General features: G+C 47.7%; 2 protein-coding genes and 1 pseudogene across 4 annotated transcripts in view; all 3 read right to left on the bottom strand.

The window, feature by feature from the left end:
- LOC309522954 (uncharacterized protein) overlaps positions 1-11,274 on the bottom strand; it is a 63,266-nt gene extending 51,992 nt beyond the window's left edge. The window contains exons 1-5 of one of the 2 annotated variants that reach the window (XM_082206715.1): positions 10,238-11,274; positions 9,444-9,542; positions 9,218-9,292; positions 8,796-8,860; positions 8,372-8,408 (exon numbers count right to left, since the gene is read on the bottom strand). In XM_082206715.1, the coding sequence (XP_082062841.1) occupies positions 8,372-8,408; positions 8,796-8,860; positions 9,218-9,292; positions 9,444-9,542; positions 10,238-10,252 (291 nt within the window). In that variant the 5' untranslated portion in view covers positions 10,253-11,274. The remainder of the gene's footprint in view (positions 1-8,371; positions 8,409-8,795; positions 8,861-9,217; positions 9,293-9,443; positions 9,543-10,237) is intronic. The other variant, XM_082206714.1, reaches the window with a different exon arrangement.
- LOC309523018 (uncharacterized protein) lies at positions 5,979-8,365 on the bottom strand. The gene is made up of 3 exons (XM_082206801.1): positions 8,146-8,365; positions 7,652-7,792; positions 5,979-6,524 (listed from the first exon to the last, which is right to left on the bottom strand). The coding sequence occupies exons 1-3, from the start codon at positions 8,209-8,211 to the stop codon at positions 6,297-6,299; spliced, it is 435 nt and encodes a 144-aa protein (XP_082062927.1). The 5' UTR covers positions 8,212-8,365; the 3' UTR covers positions 5,979-6,296.
- LOC309523149 (vomeronasal type-2 receptor 26-like) lies at positions 10,574-13,672 on the bottom strand (annotated as a pseudogene). Its single transcript, XR_014224650.1, has 3 exons — positions 13,653-13,672; positions 11,419-13,201; positions 10,574-11,313 (listed from the first exon to the last, which is right to left on the bottom strand). The product of XR_014224650.1 is annotated as a vomeronasal type-2 receptor 26-like (transcript).
- Between the last annotated feature and the right edge of the window lie 24 nt (positions 13,673-13,696).

The raw sequence follows: 13,696 nt of genomic DNA, 5'->3' as shown, positions 1-13,696 counted from the left end.
CGGGTTCCTTCCATCTCTACAACTCTGTGATACTTTTCTACTGTGGTTCTATGAGTAAAAAATGAAGACGCCCCTCAAAATTTGAGATATACGGGGAAGCTGCTCCATAGGCTGCTTTTGCTGCAGTGGTCTTTGGCGCCTTCCAAGGGGCTAGACTACAGGTAGATAAGAGACAATTTTATTGAAAGAGGGGAAGCACCAAATACCTCAGTCCCTTTTTAGTTACAAATGAGGCCTGGTGGCTTTCAGGTTTGAGTGTGTGGTAAAATTTATAATTTTGCCAATATTTTGGATCACTGACTCCACCAATGAGGACAGCCTCTGGTCTGTATTATTTTACATAATTATTTTATTTGAAGCATATCATTCCTGTTCTTCACCCATAAAAATCCAACCATTTTCAGGAGTTTCTTAAAACGCTTCTTTTTTAAAAAAAAAAATGACAGAAAGGGGAAAGTGCTGGGATTGGAGGAGGAAACCTTTAATGTAGCTGAGACAGATTTCCCCATGTTGGGCTGTAGGTCTCCCGTTGCATTGTGTAAAGAGAACTGTGACAAGGTTGTTCACAAATGATCCCACTAGAATAAACATAAAATAATCTTAGCAGTTTGGAAATTGCTTGAGTTTCATGCCACCCTCTGGCTTAGGAAGAAACGTCAAGCACCTCAATAGTTTGAAATGAGGCCAGTTGTGTGTGGTCAAAAAAGGATTAATTACTTTTCACATTTTAGAGATCTAAGTCCACTTACAAGGAATTCCCCTGACATATTATTTTATTTATCCTTTCAATTAAAGCACATCTTTCCCGCTCTTCAGCTACCAAAGGTCCCCAAGAGGCTCTTAAAATTCCATTTGCAAAACTGTAACATTCCTTAATGACAGTTTATGAATTGTCCAAATGGAATAATATTGAATGAAACCTTTGTGCCTTGGAAATTCACTGAGTTTCATGGAATCCTGCAGATGGGGAAATTCAGTGCATCCTTTTGAACCCTGACCAGATTCACTGGCATCCTTGCATTCTACTAAGAGCAACACAGACGCATAGGAACAGGATTGTTTTACTTAGGAAGACAGAGGAAAGAAGGAAATAAGAGAGGTTTTTTACTGGACCCCCCCCCCCCAGTTCCCATCAGCCCCAGGAAGCAAGACCAATGATCAGGGCAGGGCAGTCCTGCAACATCAGCCCTTGGCTCCCCAGCCCTGAGATAGGGGCTCTTTCCTATCACAACCATTACAAGGACTGGAGGACCATGAAACCCATCCACATATAATTTTACATATACTTCATTCCTGGCGAAGGGTGTCTGAGTAAAGTTGTATGGAGTTGTCTCAATAAGGCGTATTGGAGAGATGATCCCACTGATGAGGAAGTGTCCAGGCCGGTAGTAATTGCGAGCATCCGTTTGATCCCTGACCAGATTCAAGGGGCATTTCGCCTTGTGGTTCCCGCAGACTCCAAAGGGCATCATGAGCAGCAGAAGCAGCAACAGAAGGAGCAGGGATCTCATTCTGGCTCTGCCTCCTCCTTCTCCTCTTACCTGCCAAGGAGGCAAAGCAGAAGAACCCAAAGACTCTTGCAAGGCCAGACTGCCTGGGCTTTCCCAATCTGGGTGGTTTTCAACTCTACCTTCGGAGCTAGGAAGCACAAGGCAGGCACACCCCTCTGTCGCCAGTTCTACAGCTTGACTCAGTCTGTCTGCATCACAGGAAATATTCTCTGCACTAACTTTTTCTTTCCCAGACACAGCGCAATTAATATTGTCATGCTACTTTCTGAGGCTGATGTAATCTCCAGAAACATCTCCTGAGCTTTCAGAAGATGAGATGACTATAATTTCGACTATTCTAAGTGGAATAAGTTTCAGCACCATAACTTTCTGGAGTCTTGACTGGCTCAAGCGGCAGGTGCAGAGCTGAAGATTAACATGTTGGACAGAAGTCAAGGGGTGTGCTTGGAAGTTGGAAGTTTGGCCTGAACTTTGCTCACAAGCACCAAAGAAGGAGCTGGATCCAACCATGGACTCTCCTTCCTTGGAGGTTTTGAAGCAGAGTTTGGATGGCCATCTGTTGGGATTCTTCAGCTGAGATTCCTGCATTGCAGAGGGTTGGACTAGATGACCTTGGGGTCCCTTTCCAAGTCTCCCATTCTATGATTCATTGGAGGTTTTAAGAAGAGGTGGGAGAGTCAGGGATGGACAACAGCCAGATGAAGGAGTCCCAGCCTTGAATCCCAGGCATCCTAAGCCCTTTTAAAATGTGGGGGTTGGGGGGGGGCATTATTGGCTTGTTGTTTTTATTTTGATTATATATGTTGTGGTTTTATATTTTGAACCGCCTTGAGACCTCCAGGGGTAGGGCGATACAGTGGTGCCTCGCAAGTCGAAATTAATTCGTTCCACGATTTTTTTCGTCTAGTGAATTTTTCGTCTTGCGAAGCACGAAATCCCATAGGAGTGCATTGAAATTCAATTAATGCGTTCCTATGGCCAAAAAAAGTCCAAACAAAGCCAAATTGGGTACAACAAGAGTTTAAGTGCTCTTTAAAATCACACATACTATAAAGAGCATTTCAAAAATTGAAGGAACAATAAATTAAGTTTCTAAACATGACAGAAAAACATTTAAAAATCAACAAAGTGTACAGTACACAGAAATTCAAACCCAGAATTTTTTTAAAAAAAAACAGCAGAGTGGCCCAACGGTGACAGAAAATCATAAAAATGCAGGAAAAAACCACACAAGCTTCCAGATTCTTGCAAACCCCTCCCCAACACCAAGTCCTTGAATTCCAAACACCCCAACCCAAAATCCACCCCCAGCAAAATGGCTGCAAAAGAAGTTTTGGAAAAGCTTCAAAAATCACCAAAGTCTTCAAAAACCTCAAAAAAGGCTACCACACCGCATGCTATGAGTTGCTCCTCGAAGTCAAGTCACAACTGCACCTCTTCAAGCAATGCACCCTGGGTATTAACGGTTTTAAGAAAAAGGAAACAAACTTTCAAGACGTTTTCGTCTTGCGAAGCAAGCCCATAGGGAAATTGGTCTTGTGAAGCACATCAAAAAACGAAAAACCCTTTCGTCTAGCGAGTTTTTCGTCTTGCGAGGCATTCGTCTTGCGGGGCACCACTGTATTTAGATTCAGTACATCAATAAATAAAGGAATAAATATGAATAAATAAAAATCAATCAATGGAGAATGCTGAGAAATGCCATCCTCAGGACTGTCAAAGGGATACATGGTGGTGGGATCTTGTTTCTTGGAGGCTGCTAGAGACAGAGACTGGTGGAACCTGCGATGGGGAGGGATTTCTCAAGCCCACCCTCTGGCCGCTTTGGGTGGGTCTGGGCTGCTTGATTCCTGCCGCTCTCTTCTGGTTCTCCCCCGGAAGGGAAGTAGCGCCTTGGTGGCTTCGAAGCCACTTCAAGTGAATTTCCACCCCATCTTTGAAAGGCTTCTCCAACAGAGGGAAGCTCTCTGGGGTTGGTGGAGGGGAGAAATGTTGCTCTGAGCCTTAGGCTCTCCCTTCCCCTTCGACATGTTCTGCAGAAGGACAGCTTCTGTTGCACATGGAGCCAACTTGCTCCCCGTCTTTGAGCAGAAACTTCTCTACTCATAAACAAATTGTGTGCGCAGAAGCCAGGCTAGCATTCTAGCAGCTTTGTTATTCTTTATCAAGTATTTATTAATATGTATTTATCTATTTATTTGACCTATTTCCTAAAATCCATGCACCACTTGATTAGGGAAATCACTGTTGCTAATCTCCCTTTGCTGAGCAAGGTTTTGGAGCATGTGGCCGCACACCAGATGGTGGTGGTGGTTCCAGTCCTACTTGGATGGTCATTCCCAGACGGTGTTACTTGGGGAATGCTTTTCAGCGCTGGGAACCTTGAATGTGGGGTTCCGCAGGGCTCAATCCTATGTTCCACATTGTTGAACATCTACATGAAATTGCTGGGTGGGGTTATCTGGAGGTTTCAAGTATGTTGTCAGAATTATGCTGATGACACTCAGCTCTATTTCTCCTTCACATCTGCAGGGGAGGCAGTGGAAGTGCTGGACCAGTGTCTTGTCTCGGCAATGGACTGGATGAGAGCCAACCAACTGAAGCTCAATCCAGATAAGACTGGGGCACTGTTAGTGGGTGGTTCCCTAGACCAGATGGGTGGGAGGTCGCCTGCTCTTGATGGGGTTATGCTTCCTCTGAAGGAGCAGGTTTGTAGCTTGGGGGTACTCCTGGGCCCTTTGCTGTCGCTCGAGGCTTGGGACTCCTCAGTGGTGGGGAGTGCCTTCCATCAGCTTTGGCTGGTGGCCCAGTTACGCCCCTATCTGGACAGGGATAGCCTAACTACTGTTGTCTATGCTCTGGTAATCCCAAGGTTAGATTACTGCAATGCGTTATACGTAGGGCTGCCTCTGAAGACAGTTCGGAAACTTCAGCTAGTGCACAATACACTGATCCTGGTCTGACTGCACTGCTACCAATTCATTTCTGGGCCTAATTCAAAGTCCTGGTATTGACCTAGAAAGCCTTAAATGGCTCAGGACGGCAGTACCTCAAGGACCGCCTCTTTCCATATGATCCTACCCGGACCCTGAGATCATCTTCTGAGGCCCTTCTTCGGGTGCTTCCTCCTCAAGAGGTCAGGAGGGTGGCAACACAAGAACGGGGCCTTCTCTGCAGTGGCTCCCCGTCTGTGGAATGCTCTCCCCAGGGAAGTTCACCTAGCACATTCATTATACGCCTTTGGACATCAGGCAAAAACGTTCCTTTTTGGTTGATTTGATTGACATCCTTTGCCCTTTTAAAATGTGCTTCTTTTTGGGGTGTTATTGGGTTGTTGTTTTTATTTTGATTATATATCTTCTGGTTTTGTATATTAATTTTGTTCTGTGACCTGCCCTGAGACCTCCACGTATAGGGCAGTATATAGATTCAACAAACAAACAAACAAACAAACAAACAAACAAACAAACAAGTCAGCTTTCTCAGGACCTTTATTTATTAAATTTATATAGCACCTTTCATTGGAACGCTGCAGGTTGAATTGCTATAAGACTGAGAGTCTAGTAAGCTTTCCACTTGTATGGAGTGATGAAAGTTTAAGTAGGATGTAATCCTGGCTAATTAATATAAATGCTTTATCAGTGACTCATAAAGCATTTACTGTATTTTTTGCCCTATAGGGCGCACCGGCTCATAGGGCGCACTTTTTTTGGGGGGGAGGGAGGCCCAAAGAGCCCCAAAGAGCAAAGAAGCCATGACAGCAAGCGGGACCTTCTCCTCTGAGTCCATGAAAGCTGAGCAGCTGCAGGGGGAGTCACTCTGTCTCCTCCTCCTAGTCTTACAATTTAGCCCATTAACATTCCACAAAATGATTTTAAGATCCATGCAGATTCAATGGTTAGCTTCTTTATTTCAAACAAACAAAAAAAAATTATATAATGCTTTGCATCTTCCCTTTATGCGTTCCCTCCCACTTATTTTCCCCCACCCCTTTTTATTTTCTGCCTTTCCTTTCAAAGTCTTCCCTTAACACCTCCCCCCTTCCCTTATATCCTTCCTTTATAGGCTTATCACCTAAGACGACAATTCAACAATATAATACAGAATTATACATAAAAAGGAAATAGAACAATGCAGGACCATTAGCAAGCTCTGGAGGGAGGAAACTCAGTTTCCTTCTTATTGTAATTTCTTTGACCCACAGAAGGTCTCGCTGTCTCTTTTCTCAGTTCTTTCTTTAGCTGTCCCTTCTTGCTCGCTTGCTTTCCTCCTTTCCTTCCTCCTCCTTTGGGCGTGGGCAGCGTGAGCTAGCAGTTTTTCTACGCCATATTGCCCTTTCTTTTCAAGCCACCTTCCAGGATCGTTCCCCTCTCAGTCCTGTCTTCTCTTTCTCCTCCACCACCGCAGACGCTGTCGTTCTCTCGCACTTCTCCTTCGCCGTCCACCCTTTGCCCGCTGTCTTCTCAAAAGGTGTCGGGCTCTAGGACTGGGGCTGGCCGTGTGGGACGCTGGTGTAGGTCCACGAGAGTTTGGGTTTCTCGCCCCGCTTCCCTCCGCGCTCTGATCTTTTATTCCTCCTCTCCAGTTTGGACCACAAGGAATAAGACCTGTGCAAGGACAACAAAAAGGAAATGTCCCTTAGGACTCGGGCGCCTCCAGGTGCTACTTCCCCTGCCACCACTGGCGGAGGAAGGTGGGGTGTGGGGGGGGTATCGCCCCGAGTGTCATCCCAGGGGGGTGGCAAAATCTCCCCGGGCGGATCGGTGCAAGCCTCCCAACTCCTCCTCATCTGGGTTCAGGGTGGACACAGCTGCGATGCTGCCGCATCCAGCGCCTGAGCCACGTGCAGAGTGGCCTCCTTTCCCCCTGCACCCCACTGCTGCCTCTTGTATTGGGTTGCTCTGGTGGCACTGGTGGTGCTGGCGGCGGCGCTCTTCTGAAGATCTTGCGAATCCGGGAGATGATGGAACCCAAGCAAGTGGGGGTCTTCGGAGGCCTCTCTTCCTCGCAGTCCTGTGAGAAAAGTAAACAATTCACCTCCAGATTCTGGGAAAATGCCGCAATCATTAATCAATCAAACAAACAAACAAACAATTGATTGATTCAATCCGTACGCCGTCCTTCATCTGAAGCTGTCAGGGCGGCTTACAGCATAAAAATACAAAATAAAAACACAACATATGTATTAAAAACAAAAACGAACTCATAAGCCAACCTCCCAATCCACAAGCATGTTGAAAAGGCCATGCGTTGTCCAATTAGCCCAAGGCTGGTTCTAGAGCAGAACTTTCCATGTTGGTGACACACTTTGGAGACATGCCTCATTTCGCAACACAGGGATTCAGTTCAACTAGCCCTTTTCCAGCCCTGGGAGGAGCACACAGTTTGGAAAGCTCTGTTCTAGAGAAACGTCTTTGCTTGGCACCCAAAGATACATAATGAAGGTGCCAGATGAGCCTCCCTGGAGAGAGCATTCCGCAAGTGGGGAGCCACCACAGAAAAGGCCCCTTCTTGTGTTGCTGCCCTCCAGACCGTTTGTGAAGGAGAAGGGCCTGTGTGGTGGCAGGCTGTCATAATCCCTCCTTTTCTTTTTTGGGGCAAGGCGTTATATGAAAGGGTTGTAGTCAGGAGGGAACACTCCTCTCCCAAGTTCTCATGTGGTCAGCCTTGGAGAGATCTGAACGAGACACAAAGTCAAGAACAAGCGGGTGGGGGGAAGGTATAGGAGGCAGGAAAACCCCAGAGAGAACCGGCTTTGCAAAGTGCCAACATGGTTTTATTATCGCCAAACCCACTTTGCAATTAATAACTTCATTTGGCAGGAGGCACCTGGAAACGCATTCAAAAGAGATATCTTACAAAACAAACACCAAACCAAAAGCAACCCAGGAGAATTATCTCCACCCCCCATCGTTCTGAGATCCAGCGCTGAGGGCCTTCTGGCGGTTCCCCACTGCGATAAGTGAAGTTACAGGGAACCAGGCAGAGGGCCTTCTCGGTAGTGGGACCCGCCCAGTGGAACGCCCTCCCGCCAGATGTCAAAGAAATAAACAACTATCTGACTTTTAGAAGACATGTGAAGGCAGCCCTGTTCAGGGAAGCTTTTCATATGTCATGAATGAATGTATGTTTCGTCTGACCTCGATAACGCTTTCCTCCAGGTGTTCTCCAGGTGGGGGGCACGGCAAATAAAGGGCCTCCTTGTCCTCCCCGTCCTCCTCTGGGGGGCTCTCTGGTACTTCCTGTGGTTCTTCCTTCTTGATAGCCACTCCAGAGGCTGCCTGCCAGCAGAGACAGGACCCCAGAGGTGGTGGCATTGGTGGTGGGGAGAGGGGAGAAAGAGAGCAGCCCAGAATGAGACAGGAACCCACATTGAGTCGCTAGCCAGGGAAGCCCTACAGCCCTGGCGCCATGGGTGGCTGGTCCATCAGGACAAGTCGGGCAGCAAGCATACCCTTAGCAGCCCCCTGCCTGCCTGCCTGCCTGCCTGCCCCCTTGCTCACGACCAGTCCAGAAGGTGGCCTGACCGGCCAGCCGGCTTCCTCCTCCTCCTCCTCCTCCTCCTCCTCCTCCTCCCCAGCCTCAGGGTTCTCCAGCTCAGCAGGGCTTCCCTCCTGCTCTGTCTGCTACGTACCTCATTGATGGAGTCCCAAAGGGAATCCAGGGAGGACAGGGAGGAAACACTAGAAAATGGTGACATATTTGGAAGCTGCAAGGAAAAGATGCAAAAAACGAGCAATTAAAAAACGCAACCAAACGTTAAAACTCAAGGCACCCATAACTGAAACAACAGTTCTATTCTGCGGTTGATATGCTTCCCTCGCCTTCTGCCAATCACCGCTTAGGCCACGGCCACCTACCCAGTCAGGGCTGAGGAGATCCAGCCGTCTTGCGGTCTCCTCCTCGCCTTTTCCTTCATCATCCTTTTCATGGAAATTGTCATCCTCGCTGGCTGACTGCTGGCAGAGACAAGACCCCAGAGGTGGTGGCGGGGATTAAGGAAAAAGAGAGCAGCACAAAATGAGACAGGCAGGAACCCAGAAGGCAGACACTCCTGCCCACATTGAGTCACTAGCCAGGGAAGCCCTACAGCCCTGGCGCCATGGGGGGCTGGTCCATCAGGACGAGTGGGGCAGCAAGCACAGCACATTCACTCTCAAGGCACCCATAACTGAAACAACAGTCTCATCCTACGATTGATATGCCCCCCTCGCCTTCTGCCAATCACCACTTAGGCCACGGCCACCTACCCAGTCAGGGCTGAGGAGATCCAGCCGTCTTGTGGTCTCCTCCTCGCCTTTTCCTTCGTCCTCCTTGACATTGAGAATGTCCTCCTCGGTGGCTGACTGCTAGCAGAGACAGGACCCCAGAGTTGATGGTGGGGAGAGAGGAGAAAGAGAGCAGCCCAAAATGAGAGAGGAACCCAGAAGGGAAACTCTCTTGCCTACATTGAGTCGCTAGCCAGGGAAGCCCTACAGCCCTGGTGCCATGGGGGGCTGGTCCATCAGGAGGAGTGGGGCAGCAAGCATGGTCTGCCCTTAGCAGCCCCCTGCCTGTTTGCCCCCTTGCTCACAACCGTCCAGAAGGTGGCCTGGCCGGCCAGCCGGCTTCCTCCTCCTCCTCCTCCTCCTCCTCCTCCTCCTCCTCCCCAGCCTCAGGGTTCTCCAGCTCAGCAGGGCTTCCCTCCTGCTCTGTCTGCTACGTACCTCATTGAGCGAGTCCCAAAGGGAATCCAGGGAGGACAGGGAGGAAACACTAGAAAATGGTGACAGACTTGGAACCTGCAAGGAAAAGATGCAAAAAACGAGCAATTAAAAAACGCAACCAAACGTTAAAACTCAAGGCACCCATAACTGAAACAACAGTCTCATCCTACGATTGATATGCCCCTCTCCCCTTCTGCCAATCACCACTTAGGCCACGGCCACCTACCCAGTCAGGGCTGAGGAGATCCAGCCGTCTTGCGGTCTCATCCTTGCCTTTTCCTTCGTCCTCCTTGACATTGAGAATGTCCTCCTCGGTGGCTGACTGCTAGCAGAGACAGGACCCCAGAGTTGATGGTGGGGAGAGAGGAGAAAGAGAGCATCCCAAAATGAGAGAGGAACCCAGAAGGCAGACTCTCCTGCCCACGTTGAGTCGCTAGCCAGGGAAGCCCTACAGCCCTGGCGCCATGTGGGCTGGTCCATCAGGACAAGTGGGGCAGCAAGCACAGCACATTCACTCTCAAGGCACCCATAATTCAAACAACAGAACAGCGGCATAGCTAGCTGCTCGGGTGCCCGGTTCAACGCGGGGGTCCTGTGGGCTTTCTGGAGCCTATCCTCTGCCTCCCCCCCAGCTGTAGGGCGGCTGAGGGAGAGGCAGGGGGCAGACGCAAGCCCCACGCTTCTGTTTCAGGCAGCGCCCAGCCTGCAGGGGCCCAAGCCACCAAGTCACCCCCAGGAGAGATGCGTGGATCAGGCACTCTGCAGCCCCCCCCCCCGGTAAGTGCCAGCCCCCGTGGTGTGGCGCCCAGTGCCAGCCGCGTTTTTTGACTCAACTAAAAGGTTTGGTGAGCCCAATTTTTATTTTTATTTTAAACACGGCTTTATGTCCTTTTGCCACCCCCCTCAGTGATGACACCTGGGGCGGACCCCACCCCCCACCCCCCACCCTCCTTTCTCTGCAACTGCAACAGAATAAAAGGACTCAAAACTCCCTTAGCAGTTTCCTGCTGGTCCCCTCACCATTTCCCCAGACATCAGTCTTCAGACTTTGCTTTTTCGGTGTCTAATAAGAGTTTTTTCTGATTCACTTGCAGAGAAACCACCAAAAGGCTGTTGGTCTCAACTGCAAAGTGAGGCTGGGATTCTGAGCCGATCTCACAGCCAGGTTCCGATCAGTCCATTTCCTCCAAGGGGGGGGGGACACCTGTTTCCCCTGAGGGCGACTGCTGAACACACCACCCAAGGGGAAAAGAAGGAGAAAAGCAGAGAAATCTTTTAATTCTGTAGCAAGAAAGAATGAGTGCCAGGAGTTTTCTTTTCCCTGCACTCCTCCATTGCCACACCTTTTCATTACTTTTATTATGCTAGATTTAATGAACACTCATATCAGAGTGCTCTGTAAATTGGTGGCCATAGTCTTTATATACTAACCTTTTATGCTCTTCCACATCTGTTTAATGCTCCCAAACCCTTCTTTTAGACTTTTATATATACTTTGTGTTAAATACTTTTTCGCTTTCTGAAACGTTTTACAGACTGCAAATGATTGTACCCCACTCTACTGATGCTGGTCTACTACTGTAATAAAGATTTGATTGATTGATTGATTGAAATGAAGTATCCTATAGAAATGCAATGACTGGACACTAATGTAATGTATTCCCCTCCCCCCAAATTCATACTTTATTACTTATTAATATTAGTAAGAATAATGAAATAAGTCAAGCCAGAGGCTGCTCCCAGCTTAAATTTATATAGCACCCTTCATTGGAATGCTACAAGTTGAATCGTAATAAGAATGAGAGTTTCCACCAATTTGAAGTGATGAAAGTTTAAGTAGGATGCAATCTTGACTAATTAATATAAATGCTTTGTCAGTGGCTGATCTGTAAATTATTTTTACTTGCCCTTTTGATCTTGGCTTTGCTCTATAATGGGGACCTGAATGGGAGGAACCTGAGTTGGAGGAGGAGGACCTGAATGGGAGGAACCTGAGTTGGAGGAGGAGGACCTGAATGGGAGGAACCTGAGTTGGAGGAGGAGGACCTGAATGGGAGGAACTTGAGTTGGAGGAGGAGGACCTGAATGGGAGGAACCTCAGTTGGAGGAGGAGGACCTGAATGGGAGGAACTTGAGTTGGAGGAGGAGGACCTGAATGGGAGGAACCTCAGTTGGAGGAGGAGGACCTGAATGGGAGGAACCTGAGTTGGAGGAGGAGGACCTGAATGGGAGGAACCTGAGTTGGAGGAGGAGGACCTGAATGGGAGGAACCTGAGTTGGAGGAGGAGGCCTCTCCATATTCCTTCCTGACTGAGCATAAGATGCCTCCTCTGAAAAGGTTTGGCAGGCAGGGAATCCAACTTATCTGGCATCGTCTCATTGCTTCCCTCCAATGCTGAACTTGTTGCTTGCTCACTCGTAATCTGGTGATCCGCTCAACATCAGGGCACAACATGTCAGATCCAGGCCAGTGTAATAAAATCCATTGGTCTCCAGTCACGGCTTGGCTAAGGTCAGTTGCTACTTTTTGGAACAGAGAGCAGAGCTTACACAAGACAGAAATTAAACCAACAGACTACGGGAGATGTCTTAAATGAATTTCTCAGTTTATTGATATACAAAGCTTAGGAGAACGAAATGACATGAAGTGTACTTATGAATGATACAGCATACATGTAGAAAATGGAGAAAATTCAATAAATAGAAATGACATAACTAGAAACTATTGTTGAATATCAGAATTGATATGGTTAATAGGTAGTTAGGACAAAGGAATCACACTCAAAGACCTAACTCCTCTCTCCCTCCAGCCTATCTTGTTGTGAGATAAATATAACTTCTCAAAGCAAAAAATGATTAAATGATAAAACTTTACAAACTAAGGGCAGTAGACCAGGACTCATTGTAGTCCTTGGTAAAGCAAGGTAGGAAAACATTTCCTCCCATCTTGCGGTTCATGTCAACAGGACTACACAAAACCTGGGCTAAGAAGGAACACAATCTCTTTCACAGATGAAGAATGAGCAACATGGATGAGCAAGTGTGTTTCCTTTATGCACTTCTGGGCATCGGGAACATGGAATATTTTAAGAATCAACTGTTCCCTTAATTTCTGGTTGTCAGGTGCTCCTTTGTGTTCAGATCAGGCCTCAGCACAATAATGTAGCACTTGGGAAGGAAGATGCAGCCCAGAAGCCCAGCACTGGAGGCCAACATAGAGAAGATCTGCACGGCCACCATGTACTTGCCCTTGGTGCTCAGGTAGGTGGGCACAAAAGACACCCAAACACTGCAGAAGACCAGCATGCTGAAGGTGATCAGCTTGGCTTCGTTGAAGGAGCCAGGCAACTTCGTGGCTAGAAAAGCCACCGTGAAGCAGGTGGCAGCCAAGAAGCCCAGGTAGCCGAGGGCAATGTAAAACATGACCACAGACCCTTCGTTGCATTGCAGGATGATCTCTTCCACCTGGGAGTGCATATCGGGCTCTGGGAATGGGGAGAAGAGCCCAGCCAGATGGTGCAGATGAGAACTTGCCCCGCAGAACAGGAGATGACAATGGAGTTGGCCAGACTCTTGCCCAGCCATCTCCTCACCCTGTTCCCGGGCTTTGTGGCCAGGAAGGCCAGCACCACCGTGATGGTCTTTGCCAAGACAGAAGAAACAGCAACTGAGAAGATGATGCTGAAGGCCGTTTGTCGGAGAAGGCAGGTCTCTTTCCTTGGGCGCCCGATGAAGAGGAAGGAGGACAAAAAGGAAAGCAGGAGGGAGACGAGGAGGATGTAGGAGAGGTCCCAGTTGTTGGCTTTGACTATGGGAGTTTCCTTGTATTTAATGAAGATTCCCAACACAATGCCTGCTATTAAGGTCAAGAAGAGGGCAATGGAAGCTAAAACCATTCCCAAATATTCTCCATAAGTCAGGAAGGTGGTAATCTTGGGGACACATTGATCTCGGTCCTTGTTTGAATGGTGATCTTCTGAGCATCTGGGGAAGAGAATAAGAGTGGCTGCAGCATCACTTACATCCCTAATGATCTGTGCTCTGTTAAGTTTTGAAAAACTATGTGGTGGACATCAGGAAATAAGACTGTTAAAAGCAGTATGGAGAGGCAAAAAACCTGTTTGTTTCTAAAAAAAAGTTTACTCTGCTATTATTTCAAGAAGGTAGAGGTAGTGAAGAAGGTTTTTCTCATTGCATTTCTCAACTGGATTGTTTGGATCGTGCCTTATCCTGAAGAAACTCCTCTTTGTCTGGACCTTTGAAAATGCAAACAGTTTTCTGTTGTTTCCATACAATGTTAAAAATTTGCTACTTTTCATCATCTGTCCATTATTTCTGATAAATGTCAACATTATTTCCTTTTTGGTGTGACTTGGTATAAAAAATCAAAAAGGAATGTTTGTGGGAATTCCTCTCATAGCTGCCCACTTTGAACCCCAGAGATTTCTTCCTCATGGTCATTCCTTTCAACTCACTTCC

Source organism: Podarcis vaucheri (genome assembly GCF_965113315.1).
Source record: "Podarcis vaucheri genome assembly, chromosome: 18".
In the NCBI taxonomy this organism is placed as follows: Eukaryota; Metazoa; Chordata; class Lepidosauria; order Squamata; family Lacertidae; genus Podarcis; species Podarcis vaucheri.
This window is presented reverse-complemented; position numbering and strand designations above follow the sequence as displayed.